Source organism: Gymnoscopelus braueri, assembly GCF_963280865.1.
Source record: "Gymnoscopelus braueri genome assembly, contig: SCAFFOLD_43, whole genome shotgun sequence".
NCBI lineage: Eukaryota > Metazoa > Chordata > Actinopteri > Myctophiformes > Myctophidae > Gymnoscopelus > Gymnoscopelus braueri.
Genome location: NW_027660609.1, coordinates 150484 through 166985, shown reverse-complemented (window position 1 = coordinate 166985; position 16502 = coordinate 150484). Strand labels below are relative to the sequence as shown.

Sequence of the window (16502 nt, the reverse complement as noted above, 5' to 3'; positions counted from 1 at the left end):
ATAGTAATCATTGCTACAGTGTTTGTTCAGTAACAGGGGTCTTCCCGTCGTCTCTCCAGCTCTTTAATAAACAGAGAATACATTTTCAAGTCATGATACCAACTTTACTTAATCAGAAGAGAGAACTCACTCAGAAGTGATGACACAAAAACATGATCATATAAAATTGGACTTGGAACATTATAGAACTGAAGAGATCAAAATAAACCCAAAAAATAAGGCAGTCATCAGGGACATTATACAATAAGGCAAAATAGCTGCCATTAAGCTGTCTCTCACTTATCAGTAAACAGACCAACAGACAGTATACAGTAAGTGTATACATGGTATCTGCACATTTAAGGACTTTTAACATATTTTTAATAACCCTAAAATGACAAAATAAACCATAAGACCATTACTATGTCTAAAGTAATAAACACACTACAACAACAGATGGTCAAACATTGGCCAAATAGTCAAGTATTTCCTAAGAAATAGGCAAAAACTGAAAATAGACGATCTACAAGGCAAGCTCACAGCGCCTCGAGACGTTGTGAGGTCAGCTATTCGAATGCCTCAACTCCAACAATTGTGTGGGGGTGTCAGTGTGGGGGGTCCCCAGTTCAAATAGGATTATTTCGGGGTGGGGGGCCCAGTTCAAATAGGATATTTTTTTGGGGGGTCTCCAGCTCAAATATGATTATTTTTGGGGGGTCCCCAGTTCAAATAGGCTTATTCTTGAGGGGTCCCCAGTTCAAATAGGATTATTTTTTGGGGGGGTCCCACCTAACACCCTGGGGGGGGGGGGGGGGTCCACAACCTAGGCCACCCTGTGCACCTTGCTGATCAGGACCTCCAGCCTATCAGCACCCAGGTGACACACGTCCAGGACCCACACCAGAGGGGTCTCTTTCAGGTCCTCTGCCGTCAACACGATGTCCTCTGCAGGAAAAATGACAAATACATAAATCAGACAATAATGATAATAATAAGTAAACATAGATCTAGCACCAGTAAACATCCGACGTTCACGAGATCTGCTGTCAGACGGCGCCCACTTAAGCTGGACTCACACTACAAGATGTCTGGTTTTCAAACAGTGTATGGAACGGCACAGCGGGGGACTGAGAGAAAGACAGTCTACAAGGAGACAGAGGTGAAGTGAATGACTGGACTGTTGGCATGGAGACCAGCCAACCCGGTCCAAACAAACTGTGGTGCGTTGGACAGCTGAGGCTTGGATATATTGAATAATGGGAAGAAGGTTTTCCGCTACAGGCATTTTCTTGGCCGGCCAACGTGGCCGACAAGATTGTATTATTCTGGCCAGGTGTTAAACTATCGTCCATAATCCAGAGCCAGAGTGCTCACCCGCACCAAACGCTGGCAGCACATCACCCCCACCCTCAAACACCACCACTGGCTTCCGGTTAAGTTCCGCATCACATACAAACTACTCCTCCTCACCTATAAAGCTCTCCATGCCCTAGCCCCAGGGTACCTCTCGGACCTCCTCGACAATTACATCCCAGAGCGGGACCTGAGGTCTTCCGACTCGGGGCTCCTCACCACCCCTCGTAGCAACAGGCGGACCCTTGGCGATAGAGCTTTCAGCGTGGCAGCCCCTGACCTCTGGAACTCTCTCCCAATGGAGATTCGCCAGATGCCAACATTGGACTCCTTCAAGTCCGCACTGAAGAGACATTTATTTACCCAGGCTTTTGGCAATTAATTTGTTATTTTGTGTACTGTAAAGCGTCCTTGGGTTTCTGAAAGGCGCTACATAAATCCAAGTTATTATTATTATTATTATAATTTAATACACGTCATGTGCAGGATAGTACGTGCGTGTGCACCGCCACCACCCAAATGATTGCTACACCTGTGTAGCGCAGCGCTTCTTTCCACCAGTGACTCTGTCCATGGTTGCATAAAGCATCATTTATCTACTCGATCATGCAGGGGTGTCGCTTGATAAAAAGAACAAAATAGGCTACAGTATGCATCTCGACCTCGTTCAACTTTGTATGAACGGCTGATTGTGTAGGTTTTTGTTAATGTTATGTTAACTGTTTCATGATGCCACAGCATATAGTGACAGTCACTTGCCTGTGTTCTTCCATCACTTTCCAAAGCCTTCTCTACATGTCATTGACACAGTGTCAGTGTAGGAAATGATATCCACGTTGGTTCCCAGGTCGGAGGCTTTTACAGATAGTAGCAACTCGCTCATGGCAATGAATTGTGAATGCTGTCATTTTGTGACATGTTGTACAACTTTTGAGCTGTGATATGAGTAGCCTACACAGTATATTGGAAGATGACGGCTTGGCTCGCTGTTATCTTCATTGTAGCCATGCTGCGATATTATGATCAATGCTGATTATTATATGCTCCACCTTTCATGTTGGTTGTGCAGTGTGCACCCTTCATACACAGTAGTTCTTAAATCCATTCATTTTGCTAAATGTTGCAAGGTCTCTGTGCCACGCCACTGCACAGCAAGTTCAAGCCTGGTTTATTTTTCGTCGCACAATGGTGTCGAGCGTATAACATAGGCGATATACAAGACCACAAGCGCCGGATGAGAAGTGGTGTGAGCTTGTAGATGGGCTCTGTTAGACGCAATACACGGTGGTAAGACTAAGCACAAATCAAGCAACAGGCCCTTGTGTGTGTCTGTGGGTGTGTTGTGTTGTGTTGTCAGGAGGGCAGCTGGCTGTCAGAAAAAAATAATAATACCGAAATGATTCGCCACAATCGCCAGGTTATAATAATATCGCGGAGCAAGGCAGCCACCCAACGTGGCCGGTGATATTTTTTTTAATTATATTTATAATTTATTAATGCTGCGGGCAAGCCCGAGAATCTGGATAGAATCCTGTAGTGTATATGATTTTAAAATCAAATGTAGTGTGTATGTTTAAGATTATCTGATGAGAGAATCTTATTAAGATTATCCTGTAGTGTGATGATACCAGATTTCAAAATTGTTTAAGATTTAAAAAATCCTGTAGTGTCCTTTCAGTCCCACATAAAACAAATTTCAAGAACTGCCTTTTTTCACCTGCGTAATATTGCAATAGTTAGGCACATTCTGTCCCAAAATGATGCAGAAAAACTTGTTAACGCATTTGTTACTTCTAGGCTGGACTATTGCAACGCTTTATTATCAGGCTTCCCAAGTAAGTCCCTAAATAGCCTGCAGCTAGTCCAGAATGCCGCTGCGCGCATACTGACAGGAACCAGAAGAAGAGATCATATCGCTCCTTCATTGGCCTCTTTGCACTGGCTCCCGGTTAAATACAGAATAGAGTTTAAGGTTCTCCTCCTCACATACAAGGCTCTCAATGGACAGGCACCAGTGTATCTCAATGAACTCATCGAGCCCTATTAACCAGCCAGAACACCATCGCGTCCACAGTAGGGCATTCACAACTAATGATTTTTACTAGTCGACTCATTTGACCAAGTAGTAGTCGACTAGTCGACTAGTCGAAATTTACATTAAAAAAAAATATATATATATATATATATATATATATATATATATATATATATATATATATATATATATATATATTTTTAGGGGGGGGCATTGTTTTAATGCCATCCTACTACTATATTACTATTATTATTATCCTCCTGCCCTTATTTTTATGGCGTTTTAAGGGAAGCGCTTCTGGCACAGCAGCACAGCAGCGTCTCCAAGGATCCCCATTGCCCAATAATAGGCTTTTATTGGGCCTACTTTTGACCCCCTTTTGATCAAAAATAAAGTCAGGAGGATAATAATAATAGTAAGATGGGCCATTACTATGGCATTAAAACAAATTACAAAAACTATTCGACTAGTACCAACAAGGTCGACTAGTGGTTATACTAGTCGACTAGTTGGTGAAAGCCCTAGTCCACAGTATGAAAAGATGCTTACGGCTCCAGGAAACCCCAAAAAGGCTAGAACAGCAGGCAGAGCATTTAAGTTTCAGGCACCTCAGCTGTGGAACCTTCTCCCAGTCTCAGTCCGTGAAGCAGACATACTCTGTATATTTAAGACTAGATTAAAAACCTTTCTCTATAAAGCCTATAGCCGAAGTGTATATGTCACAGGTAAATTGGCATTCCAGGTAAATTGGAAGTGGAGCGCTTGTTTTAGGCGCGGGGCTGCGAGGCGTTGATGCGAGGACGACAACAAGAAGATAGCAATCAGGAAATGCAAGCACGAGCCTTAGTGGCGCACTTCGATAATCATTGGACTCCCCATCCTCTACCACTGGGAGTCTGGGTTTGACTCCCGCTTGGGACATTACATTTTCAAACAACCGACTCAGCAGACCTTGAGGCCGAGGAGTCGCGCCCGAGCGCCTCCAGGCGCGAGTGCCCGCGACGACCGGCCGATGGTCTGCTAGTCGACTAAAGCGCCGTCCGAGTTATGTACCGATAGGCACAGAATCGTAAATGATGTTGTGGGGACTGCGTTTGCCCCAACTGCCACTCACTGCACTAACATAGCCCGCCAGCACCGCCCCCTCGCCCCCTTGTGCTTCAACTGCATGGAATATGGCTGTGTGTGTGTGTGTGTGTGTGTGTGTGTGTGTGTGTGTGTGTGTGTGTGTGTGTGTGTGTGTGTGTGTGTGTGTGTGTGTGTGTGTGTGTATGTGTGCGCGCGTGCGCATGCGTGTGTGCGTGCTCGTTTGTGCGCGTGTGCATGCGTGCGTGGTGTGGGGCTCATGTCTGGCTTGCATTGCCCTCTAGCGTTGATTCTACAGAATTGCCTGGGGGTCCCACTGGTACAATCGTAATTAACACTGTACGGATTCACGCTCTAGTAAGGCCTGCCACTTTTTTGATTGATTGAAATTTTTATTAGGCAAAAGAATGTAAAACAACACAGTTACAATAATGCTTTTGTCTAAAAGGTCCGGCCAAAAAAGTCCTTGCGGACTTGTTTCCGTTGGGGTCCTTGAATTAATTTCATAGACACTAATTCTACACCCGGGGACCGGCTCCCCGGAGTTTCTTTTATCTCCCACGTCGCAGTTCCATGGACTGTGACTACGGACCCCCAGCTTCGGCTCAAGAGTGTGACTGCGGACCGGGCCTCTCCATGGAGCACGACCGTGGATTTCTACTACATTACACTATACCACTGACTACACCAGAGGTTCTCAACCTGTGGGTCGGGACCCCCAGGGGGGTCCCCACATGATTTTGGGGGGGTCCTCAGATGATAGTGAAGTGACAATTTAAGGACTTTAAAGACCCTTTTAATACGTAAAAAAAGGACCATTACTGCATCAAAAGTAATCAACAAACTATACTATAAAACATTGGCCAAATTGTCAAATAATATAAGAAAGAGGCACAAATTGTGAAAATAGCAGATCTAAAAGCTCACAGTAGATCGGCTATTTTCACAATATTTATCTGTGGAACGGAGTCAAACTAAATGGGGGGTCCCCAGTTCAAATATGATTATTTTGGGGGGTCACAGACTGAAAAGGTTGAGAACCACTGGACTACACTATACTGTATATTATCTTAACATTCTTATATTATACCATTATATACTGTATACACATTATTGCTGTACTATATTATATTATCATATACTATCCTACACTATTATATTTGCTACTATTGTTATTGTTACTACTTGTATATCTTTCTGTCTCTCCCTCTCTCTCTCTTCTTTCCCCCGACACGGTCGAGGCAGAAGGCCCCCACCCTAGAGCCTAGGGTCTGCCTGACGTTTCTTCCAGTTAAGGGGGAGTTTTTCGCAGAAGGAGCGAGTGCATTCTCCGGCAGCGGCAACAGCCGCGGAACTTCCGCGGAACTGCCGGTGGAGGAGCGGCAGCTCCCGGCAGTGACTGCCGGCGGTGGAGCGTCAGCTGCCGGCGGAGCAGCGGAACTGCCGCGGAAACTGCCGGTGGAGGAGCGGCAGTCGCGGAACTGCCGGTGGAGGAGCGGCAGTCAACTTCTTTTTTCCGCCGATAAAGTATAGTTTTGGACCATGACGGAGGCGCGCCGAATCAGCAGACCTTGAGGCCAAGGAGTCGCGCCCGAGCGCCTCCAGGCGCGAGCGCCTCCAGGCGCGAGTGCCCGCGACGACCGGCCGATGGTCTGCTATTCGACTAAGCGCCGTCCGAGTTATGTACCGATAGGCACAGAATCGTAAATAATATTGGTGGGGACTGCGTTACACAAAGGCAGCACACTCCCAAAGCTGGAGCTGCCTCGGCAGCAGCCGCTGCCGGAAAATGCACTCGCTGTCCCTCGTTTTTCGTTGCCACTGTCGCAAAATTGCTTGCTCAGGGTGCGACTGTCGGGTCTCTTCTCTGCATGTAAAGTGTCTTGAGACAACTTGTTGTGATTTGACACTTTAATAAAATTGAATTGAAATTGAATTGAATAGTGTTAGTCCAGCTTTAGGAGACCAGTGGGGACAATTGGGATGGCCTATCTTCCTAAATCACCATCTTTGATTCTGTGTGAGAGAGCATGACGTCACTTTCCTAGAATGGCAGTGTGTATCTGGATGTGACTATGATGTCACTTCCTAGAATGGATTTGACTGTGATGTCACTTTCTAGGACGGTATTTTGTACCTGGGTGAGGAGGGGTCGCAGGGTCACTCGGAGGGCAGACGACCCCGGACATGAGGCAGGACAGCAAGGTGTTGGGTTGGGGGTCCTGCTGGGGGTCCTGAACCATCCCCACAGCTCTGGGATCCTCAGCACTCACCACAGGAAGGAATGCAGCATCTATGGCGATGTCCCTGTTCAGGCCTATACACACCGAACAGTCATATAATCTTATACTAAATACAGAGAATCGGGACACCAGTTGATGTTGTTAAGCATAATATGACATATAACTAAGGCCACGTTTACACGGTAACGATCAGAACAGAAAACGACAAAGTGTTGTTGCGTTCTCACTTTTTATTCTGCGTTTACACGGAGACGCTATAGTGATTATAAACACTGTAGTGTGCATGCCAGGTGGCTAGCTGGCGTTGTGACGTGCTGCCAGATAGACCAGTCACACATGCGTCGAACCACTTCCTTCTACTTCCTATCACAGCTGTTTGTTTACGCCAGCGCTCTGGCATCAAGACGTGAGCCTTGACGTCACAAGTTTTGCCGTTTCCCCTGTATTGCATGTTTACATGGAGACGCAATTTCACATAAATGTACTTGTCGTCTAAACGGACGGCACATCTGATATTTTATTTTGCCGTTTTCTCTAGAGACCGTTGTCGTGTAAAAGGGGCCTAAGTTATACAGTGTGCAATGCACTCATTAAACAGTATAAACATACATAAGTACCTAGTACTAGTGACCTAGTATAGTGACTTGGTAGTATGCAGGACAGCTATATAAATATAACTACATTAAACAGTATCTAAACATATACATAAGTAATGTTACCTAGTATAGTGACTTGGTAGTATCCAGGACAGTTATATAAATAGAACTACATTAAACAGTATATAAACATAAGTAATGTTACCTAGTATAGTGACTTGGTAGTATCCAGGACAGTTATATAAATAGAACTACATTAAACAGTATATAAACATAAGTAATGTTACCTAGTATAGTGACTTGGTAGTATCCAGGACAGTTATATAAATAGAACTACATTAAACAGTATATAAACATAAGTAATGTTACCTAGTATAGTGACTTGGTAGTATCCAGGACAGTTATATAAATAGAACTACATCAAACAGTATATAAACATATACATAAGTAATGTTACTGTACCTAGTATAGTAACTTGGTATCCAGGACAGTCCACATTGGAGCAGAAGTGGGTGGGCTGCCCTGGGGTCCAGTGGGCAGGGTGCAGGTTGGTCCAGTGCAGCAGACAGTCCTTTTCATCATAGTGGAACCTCTGTGTGAGGCTGTCCTGGAACAACCCCCCTCGGCTCAGGTGGTCCGACAGTTCTGCTCTGTGCCGCGGCCAAGAGGCACTTTCCCAGGACAGCCCACCGTCATCTTCTGTGCAAAGAAACAAAACACACACACATTGACGACACACAGGACACCCGGACCCCACTTTGAGAAGCAATGTGCTATATACCTGTGTATCTATTGCTAAAATATAAAATGACACAGATGCTTTCCCGGACTCAATGGGTTAAATGTGCTTTATAAATACATTTGACTTGACATGACAGCTGAGGTCAGAGGTCACATACCTCCTGGGTCAACCTGTAGGTCAGCTGATGGACTTGGAGATCTGTCTTCTGTCTCACTCATCCTCTCCTCCTGCTCTTCACCCTCCACGCTGTGGGTGGAAATGGAACCGACTTATAACAACCTGATGGTTTTCTACAATGTACCAGTGGTGGAAAGTAGTACAATTTTTAGGTATTTTTTACTTTACTGGAGTATTTCCAATTTTTTATAATTTTACTTCTACTCCACTACATCTCAGAGGCAAATATTGTACTTTTTACTCAACTATTATTTGAAAATGTTAGTTACTAGTCACTTTGTAGATTTTGATTATTATTACGGCTGTTAGACTAACGACTTCTCATACACCTCTGCGCTCCCACACACTACGAAATGCTACCAAATAAACCACCACCAGTACTGCAGTTTAGAGAAAAGGTGGTGAGCAATGCGTGCTATCTTTTGTTATATGTATATAATTAAAAATAAAGACAGTAGTATGGCACATGATTGATCATCACAGTCATTGATTGAGCAACGATGTGACAACGAGCGAGAGTAGGTATGCCATATGTTTAGACTGACTAGGCTACAAGAAAGTTAAAAGGCATAAGCCATTCGAGACATTTGTGAAACATTTGATGATCCGTGGTAATCTTGCATAGAGTGTTTTACTTAGAGGCGGTCGGCGGGGCCACCATGGCTCCGCGACGCTGTCAAGCTCAGGGACACCTGGCTTGATATTTTGAGGGCAAAAAAAGGACAATGTGTCGCTTTGCAACGTGTTGAGAGTTTGTAGATCTGCTATTTTCAAAGGATTTTTATACATTGTAAAACTTGTGAAATGGGACCTTCTGCATAATGAGTACTTTTACTTTTTGTACTTTAAGTATATTTTGATGCCAATACTTTTGTATTTTTACTTTAAGTAAATTTTGAATACCGGCCTTGTACTTGTACAGACTATTTCTACAATAGGGTACTGATACTTTTACTTAAGTAAAACATGTGAGTACTTCTTCCATCACTGCAATTGACTACATGTATTGAATCTTCATTACCTTCTAGCTTGAGTCCTAGCAGCGCGGGTCGTGCAGGGCTGCTGGACATCGCTGAAAAAACAATATGATATATTATTGTTGCTGTCGGGCAGAATTTCATCTATTTATGTTAAATCAGTGTTGTCAAACTGGTGTTTCGCGGACCAATTAAGGCCCGCGACGTGGTCCAATGTGGCCCGCGATGTGATTTTAGAAAACGCCATTTAGTACTTACCTCTGAATGGAAAAAAAACGAGAGAAAAAAAAAGAAAAGAAAAAACGGCAGCGCCAGCATCTTCTTATGCACTGAGGCTGTTAACCCCCCCCCCCCCCCTGCCGACGACTGAGAAGGTCTGAATAGTTTGGGATAAACTTGTTCTGTGAGATAACAATGGCCAAGCCATGAAGCCATGGCCAAGGTCATTAGCATACGGAGGACCATGGCTGAGGAGAAGACCACCACTGAGAGAGAAAAGAGAAACGCAGGCATACTGAATGAAATGATATGCACCTGATGAAGCCAACACGGCGAAGCGCGTTGTGCAGAAAATAACGCAAAAATTAAGCATTAACTGAGTCCTGTCCATTGTCATTAGAGTGTGCGGTCCCTTCCTAAGAGAAGCAGTGGGAAGGTTTTTCTTTCTTTGCACACAAGTAAAAAAAAAGAAGAAAAGGACTACAAGTTCATAGTGCGGCACTCAGTGCCGCGCTATGAGCTTGTAGATCTGCAATTTTTATTTTAAATAGCCTAAAATAAAAACGTATTGTATTGTATCGTTATGTGCATTTGAGGTGACGGAGCACCTTCTAGATTTACCGGAGTGCAGCAGGCAGGTACCGGCTTCATTTGTGCCGGAGCTAAGCGCTGGTCGTGGCGAGAACTGAGAACTTTAATCCAGGTGATATTGACCTGTTCGGAAGTTTTCTTTTTCGTTTGTTTGCAGAGACGTCGTGGGCGGGGGGCTCCTTTGTCCTCTGATCACCGTGTGGGGGGGCCGACACCCCTCCTGACTGCTCTGTCACCTGGAGACAACAAGTAGCTTTTATACATAGAGCAGGGGTCTTCAACAGGGGGTCCAGGACCCCTATGGTGTCCTCAGAGTTACTACAGGCTGCCAAATCTTTGTGCGATAGGATTATTTTTTATTATTTATTTATCATTATTAACCACTTCAACCCTAGCACCCCTACTCTGAGGGGAACATTCTCCAAAAATAGCAGATCTACAGGCTTGTGAGCTTGTAGATCGGCTATTTTCAGCCAAAAGGTTTGGTTTAGAGGGAGGGGAAAGAGCAGATCAAGTACAGAGCCACAGGCCTGTGTTACTAAGTATTGAGGGTTTAAATGGTTAAATGTCTGAAAATACACATTAACATGAATCAAACATTAACTCATTCACTGCCAGACTTATTTCTGGCTGCGTAGTCACAGAATATTTATCTCCAGTATGATCGATCCCCCTGATGGTTGCTAATCACGGAGGGTATCACTGTGCTTCCGAGAAAAAAAAGAATGTCATCGCAACCTCCCGTTCGTTTATATACGCCGTTAAAAATAACATATTTCGGCAAAAATACATAGTAAAAAAAAAGAGCAGAGATACAGGCTTTTAAAGTAAGAGTAGTTAAAAAAAAGTAGTTTTTGTCGTTTTTGGCAGTGAATGAGTTAATAGAAAATATAACGTGTAAACAAACAAACCAAAAATAAATAAATTACACAACACTGATGACAGTGCTGTCAAACAAGTCTATGAAGCTATCCATGAAATCTATGAAAAAGTTTAATCTGCTACACAATTCTATACAATATGTAGTGGTGGTCCCTGCTTCATCTCTCTCAGCTAAGGGGTCCTTGATCTGAAAAAACATTGAAGACCCGTGGCATAGAGTCATAATGGAACAGGTTGAAGACCTCAGCCATGTTGTGTGAAGTCTAGCATCCCTATTCTGGCCATGTGATAATAGATGAACATTCTGCCAAAAATAGCAGATCTACATGCTCATAATGCGTTGCAAGCTTGTAGATTGGCTTCTTTTTTTTGGGGGGGGCAATCTACTAAGTATATAGAATGAAGTATATACTGTAGGAATAGTAGAAATAATAGTAGAAAATAATTTTATCCTAGTTTGTTTATTCACTCAATATGGATAAACCTGGTTATTCTTTGATGTAAATGTGCAAGATCTATTAAAAAGGCACAATGTGATCTGCAATATGAGGTTAATGTTAAAAGGTACAAAAGAATTATAAAAAATATATAAAAACTTCCTCCCGGTGGGGGCTGCTCACTGGTAGGTGAGTCAGTGGGATACAACAGCACTGACAACACATACGTGTGTGGGGAGGAATCAATTGGCATAACGACTAAATTGGGGATGAAAAGGGGTAAAAAAAAAAAATCGGCTACTATTAACTGTAAATGTACACAATACCTGGTCCTGGTTAGGGTCAGGGCTCTTTGGACAGGTCAGGTATGTGACAGCCATGATGTGTCCTTGAACTGCTAGTCTTCTATGCTCTCTGTACTGAAGAGATTCTAACTCCATCTTCAGCTCAGCTGCAGCCACCAGAGGAATACCAGCTGGAAGGAGAGAATGTAAATAATGATAACATAACATTACAGAGTAATGATAACATGACATTACAGAGTAATTAATGATAACATGACATTACAGAGTAAATAATGATAACATGACATTATAGAGTAAATAATGATAACATGACATTATAAAGGAATACTAGCAGGAAGAGAACCATTTCTAATATAATAACAGAGTACTGAAGTCCTGACGTCATCCCGCTACCCCTGGGTCACAGAAGTATTTTTGGGTTCCAAGAATAAACAACTAAACAACTAAGCTATTTTTGAAAAATCTTGAACATTTGTGCACATTTTTGAATACATATATTTTTTGAAACAACATTTTTAACTCAAATCTTTGCTTGTGGAGTTCCCTGGAACAAAATAGCTCATAGCTCATAGCTCATAGCTCGGCACCGAGTGGCGCGCTATGAGCTTGTATATCTGCTATTTTTGAATAGCCAAAGAAATCTAAAATGACAGAGATGCGTTCCCGGTCTTAAAGGGTTAATGGGTTAGTCTGTGTAAAACTAGACTGAAAGAACGAGCCCAATCGATGGTCTTGAAGGGCGGATCCAAACCCAGGCGCTGGATTCCTGCGCCGCTTCCTATTGCTTCACCAATCTATGTCCCCGCCTCCCCTCCCCTCCCCCCCCCCCCCCCCCCCGGCCTGTGCACGGAGCACGCTGACGTCACCACATTTAGAGCGACGCCCCTCTGCACTCTGATTGGTTAGGAGATAACAAGGTCCTAAGACCAGCGTTCCTGCAAGGTTCTCCCAGCCTTTTTTTCTTTTGAAACAAAAAAAAAAGGCATGGGTTTCAGAGGCTAGTGTAAAACTAACCTGGGCCACCTGCCACAGACTGAGAGAAGAAGGTCTGTGGGGGGTGAGGGAAGCAGTAATGACCTCCGACAACACACTTGTGCATGGTGACGTTGTCTTTGAGGGTCTTGGTCCACTGGAGGAAGCTCTTCACCCTCTGATCACACACGTACGGCTGACCTTTGTGACCTCCTGTTGTAGAACATATACTGTATCAGTCACTGTTCATTTCATCCACTAAAACAGTGGTTCTCAACCCTTTCAGGGCGAGAACTGAAAAGGCGGTAATCATGTTTGAACCGGGGACCCCCCAAAATAGTCCTATTTGAACTGGGGACCCTCCAAAATAATCGTATTTTAACTGGGGACCCCCCAAAATAATCCTATTTTAACTGGGGACCCCCACACCCTGACAAGCACTTGCACAGGGGAATTTTGGACCACGGTTTTCATACCTTTTCTATGATGTTATGATACCCTAGGATGAATGGTACAGTAGAAAAATGTCATAACTCCATCCCGGGTCCGCCACAGCTGAAAGCGCGCCAATAGGCCTTGTGCTAGATCGCATATTTTGTTTTGTTTTTGAGAGAGAGATCTGACGTTCATAGTGACAGAACACTATGCAATGTGATTGTCTTGAATGCGCCGCACCGGAAGTCTCGCTAGACGAGATTGAAATCTCGAGATTGAAATATGAAATATATCAAAATATGCGATCTAGCGCAAGGCATATTGCGGCGCGTTTTTAGCAATGGCGGACGTTATGACATTTGTCTACTGTACCATTCATCCTAGGATATCATAACATCATAGCAAAGGTAAGAAAACCGTGGTCCAAAATTCCCCTTTAAGTTTTGTTTGACTAAATATTGTGAAAATAGCCAATCTACAAGCTCACAACGCCTTGCAATGCGAGGCGCTGTGAGCCAATGTTTGACCAGTTTTTATAGTATAGTTTACTTTGGATGCAGTATTTTTTTTAGGTATTAAAAAGGTCTTAAAAGTCCTTACATTTTTACTTTCTGGGACCGTCCCAAAACCCCACAGGTTGAGAACCACTGGACTAAAACTAGGACAAAACATTTTTGTCGACTACTTTTCTTCACTGACGAAAACTAAATAAAAACTAACCGTAATAATACCATGACTACATTGACATTTATACATTTATCTAATTTATATTGAGATTTATTTTGGGGCTTTTTATGCCTTTATTATTGATAGGACAGTAGGCTGAAAGGAAATGGGGAGTGACACGCAGCAAAGGCCGTCGGGATCAGGACTCGAACCCGCGACGCGCTGTCAGGCTACATTGTAGCCTAGGGGACTGCTACACCAGCGGTCCGGGCCACATATTGCCAATTTTGTCAACACATTTTGTCAACAAATAAAAACTAGAGGTCTAGTGGAGAAGAGATCCACTAAGAACTAAGACAAGTCATTTTATGCTTGGTTGCACGCAGGTGTCCTGCTCCTAAGCCAAGTATAAATCACGGCATCAAGGCCCGCCAAAATACATTTTAGTCGACAACATCAACTGTAGATTTTAATTAAACTAAAACTAGACAAAAACAAAAACAAATCAGATGATTTTTTTCAACACCGTGCTGAGAGACACACACACACACACACACACACACACACACACACACACACACACACACACACACACACACACACACACACACACACACACACACACACACACACACACACACACACTCTGTTAAATCCTTACAGATTTACTTACCGGTAATGAATATCTCGGTCTCACAGCTGCTTGTGAGGTACGGCAACGATCCTTTCACCTGACAAACCCTCATCTGGGTGCAAACCAGGTATGTCACTGACAGAGAGGAGAGAACACATAACAAACCAGGTATGTCACTGACAGAGAGGAGAGAACACATAACAAACCAGGTATGTCACTGACAGAGAGGAGAGAACACATAACAAACCAGGTATGTCACTGACAGAGAGGAGAGAACACATAACAAACCAGGTATGTCACTGACAGAGATGAAAGAAAGATAACCTAAATGTAGATTCATTTTGTTCTGTGTTAGGCCTGTCACAATTATCATACAATTGACTAATTGCAATTATTTGAGATAATCGCAATTCTTTTTTTTGCATAATCTTCATAATCATCATACTCATTTCCATGTTGCAAAATTGTGAATACAATTTCCAACATTTTCAAAAACAGTGGAAAATAGAAGATCTACAAGCTCAATTTACTGTAAGTATAGTTATTGAATATAAGTTATTTGTCATATCTGCCCTGTGCAACTTCAGTTTACAAAGCTTTAAAAGACAATGAGAAATTTAATTTCTATTCTATAATAATGTTCCAATGTCGACGACATGAAATCATGAGTATTTGAGTGACACTTCGTGGTCAAGTACAATGTCATAACGGTGGTGTGTAATAACTATAACATATGATGTGAGGTCAGGTCAATGTTACATACGGTATGCTGGTGTAATTAAAGTAATTAATACATTTACTCAAGTACTGTACTTGAGTATAATTTTGAGGTACTTTTTACTTTACTGGACTATTTCCAATTTTCAATACTTTCACTTATACTCCACTACATCAAATATTTACTTTTTACTCCACTACAATTATTTGACAACTTTAGTTACTAGTTACTTTGCAGATGTGGATTATTATTACAAAACATACATTAACATTAACAACCTACTGTATACTTTGGCTATTTTAAAATAGCCGATCTACAAGCTCACAGCGTTGTGAGCTTGTAGATCTGCTATTTAAAAAATAATAATAATATATTTAGAAAACTTGGGAAATGGGGACATTTCTGCATAATGAACACTTTGACTTTTTTTTAATTTTTTTTTTAATTTTTTATCCCACGATTTTGTAACCCTATTTTTTACACCCAGTGCCAATGTAATCCTGGGCACTACCTTCCCTCTGCCAACCTAGGGAGGCCAGGGCCTCCTTCAATGCATGAGAGCCAACTGACCTTCTTGTCACCTGACAGGGGAGAGTTTCCCTGGTTGGACGTAGCGCGTGGAAGGAACACGTTATTCCAACCAGTTCCTTTCCCCTCCATCAGGCTGGCCAGGGGGAGGCAGTATAGTGACTGCATGTTTTTGTGAGGGTACCTACCCTAGGAGACACGGGGAGAACATGCAAACTCCACACAGAAAGGCCCTTTCGCCAACCCCACCTAGGGTATGGGCACTGATGACGCGGAGGAGAGAACACGCCCCCAGCGCCCACAGCGTCCCCTGCGGGAATCGAACCCAGGACCTTCTAGCTGTGAGGCGACAGCGCTACCGACTGCGCCACCGTGCTTTTATTACTCTAAGTACATTGTGATGCCAATACTTAGTATATAATATAATTAAATATTAAAATATTTTTTTACACAGAATCAAATGTTTTATGGTGATGATTCACCAGGAGCCTGGATGGCTTGATTCCAGGCTTAAAATAATTAATATAAATATGTTCGGAAATCTCTATGGGAAGAATTTATGGTCTTTCTATCTGTGGAACCACAAAATGCCCTATTTTGTATCCCCCATTTTTATCCCACGATTTTGTAACCCCATTTTTTACACCCAGTACCCAGTGCCTCCCCCCGGCTGGCCAGGGGGAGGTAGTATAGTGAACATGATTACTACATGTTTTTTGTGAGGGTACCTACCTAGGGGACACAGGGAGAACATGCCAACTCCACACAGAAAGGCCCTTTCGCCAACCCCACCTAGGGTATGGGCACTGACCCAGCGCCCACAGCGTCCCCTGCGGGAATCAAACCCAGGACCTTCTAGCTGTGAGGCGACAGTGCTACCGACTGCGCCACCGTGCCCCTTACTGCTATGCCCTATAATATATTATG

General features: G+C 43.2%; 1 protein-coding gene across 1 annotated transcript in view; it reads right to left on the bottom strand.

Annotated features, from left to right (window-relative positions):
* Window positions 1–605: 605 nt before the first annotated feature.
* Window positions 606–16502, bottom strand: part of LOC308081390 (RPA-related protein RADX-like) — a 28681-nt gene continuing 12784 nt past the window's right edge. The window contains exons 9-18 of the mRNA XM_080457764.1: window positions 14369–14464; window positions 12637–12807; window positions 11644–11792; window positions 10122–10234; window positions 9233–9283; window positions 8192–8280; window positions 7785–7991; window positions 7416–7448; window positions 6591–6770; window positions 606–924 (exon numbers count right to left, since the gene is read on the bottom strand). Of these exons, the coding sequence (XP_080313890.1) occupies window positions 803–924; window positions 6591–6770; window positions 7416–7448; window positions 7785–7991; window positions 8192–8280; window positions 9233–9283; window positions 10122–10234; window positions 11644–11792; window positions 12637–12807; window positions 14369–14464 (1211 nt within the window). The 3' untranslated portion in view covers window positions 606–802. The remainder of the gene's footprint in view (window positions 925–6590; window positions 6771–7415; window positions 7449–7784; window positions 7992–8191; window positions 8281–9232; window positions 9284–10121; window positions 10235–11643; window positions 11793–12636; window positions 12808–14368; window positions 14465–16502) is intronic.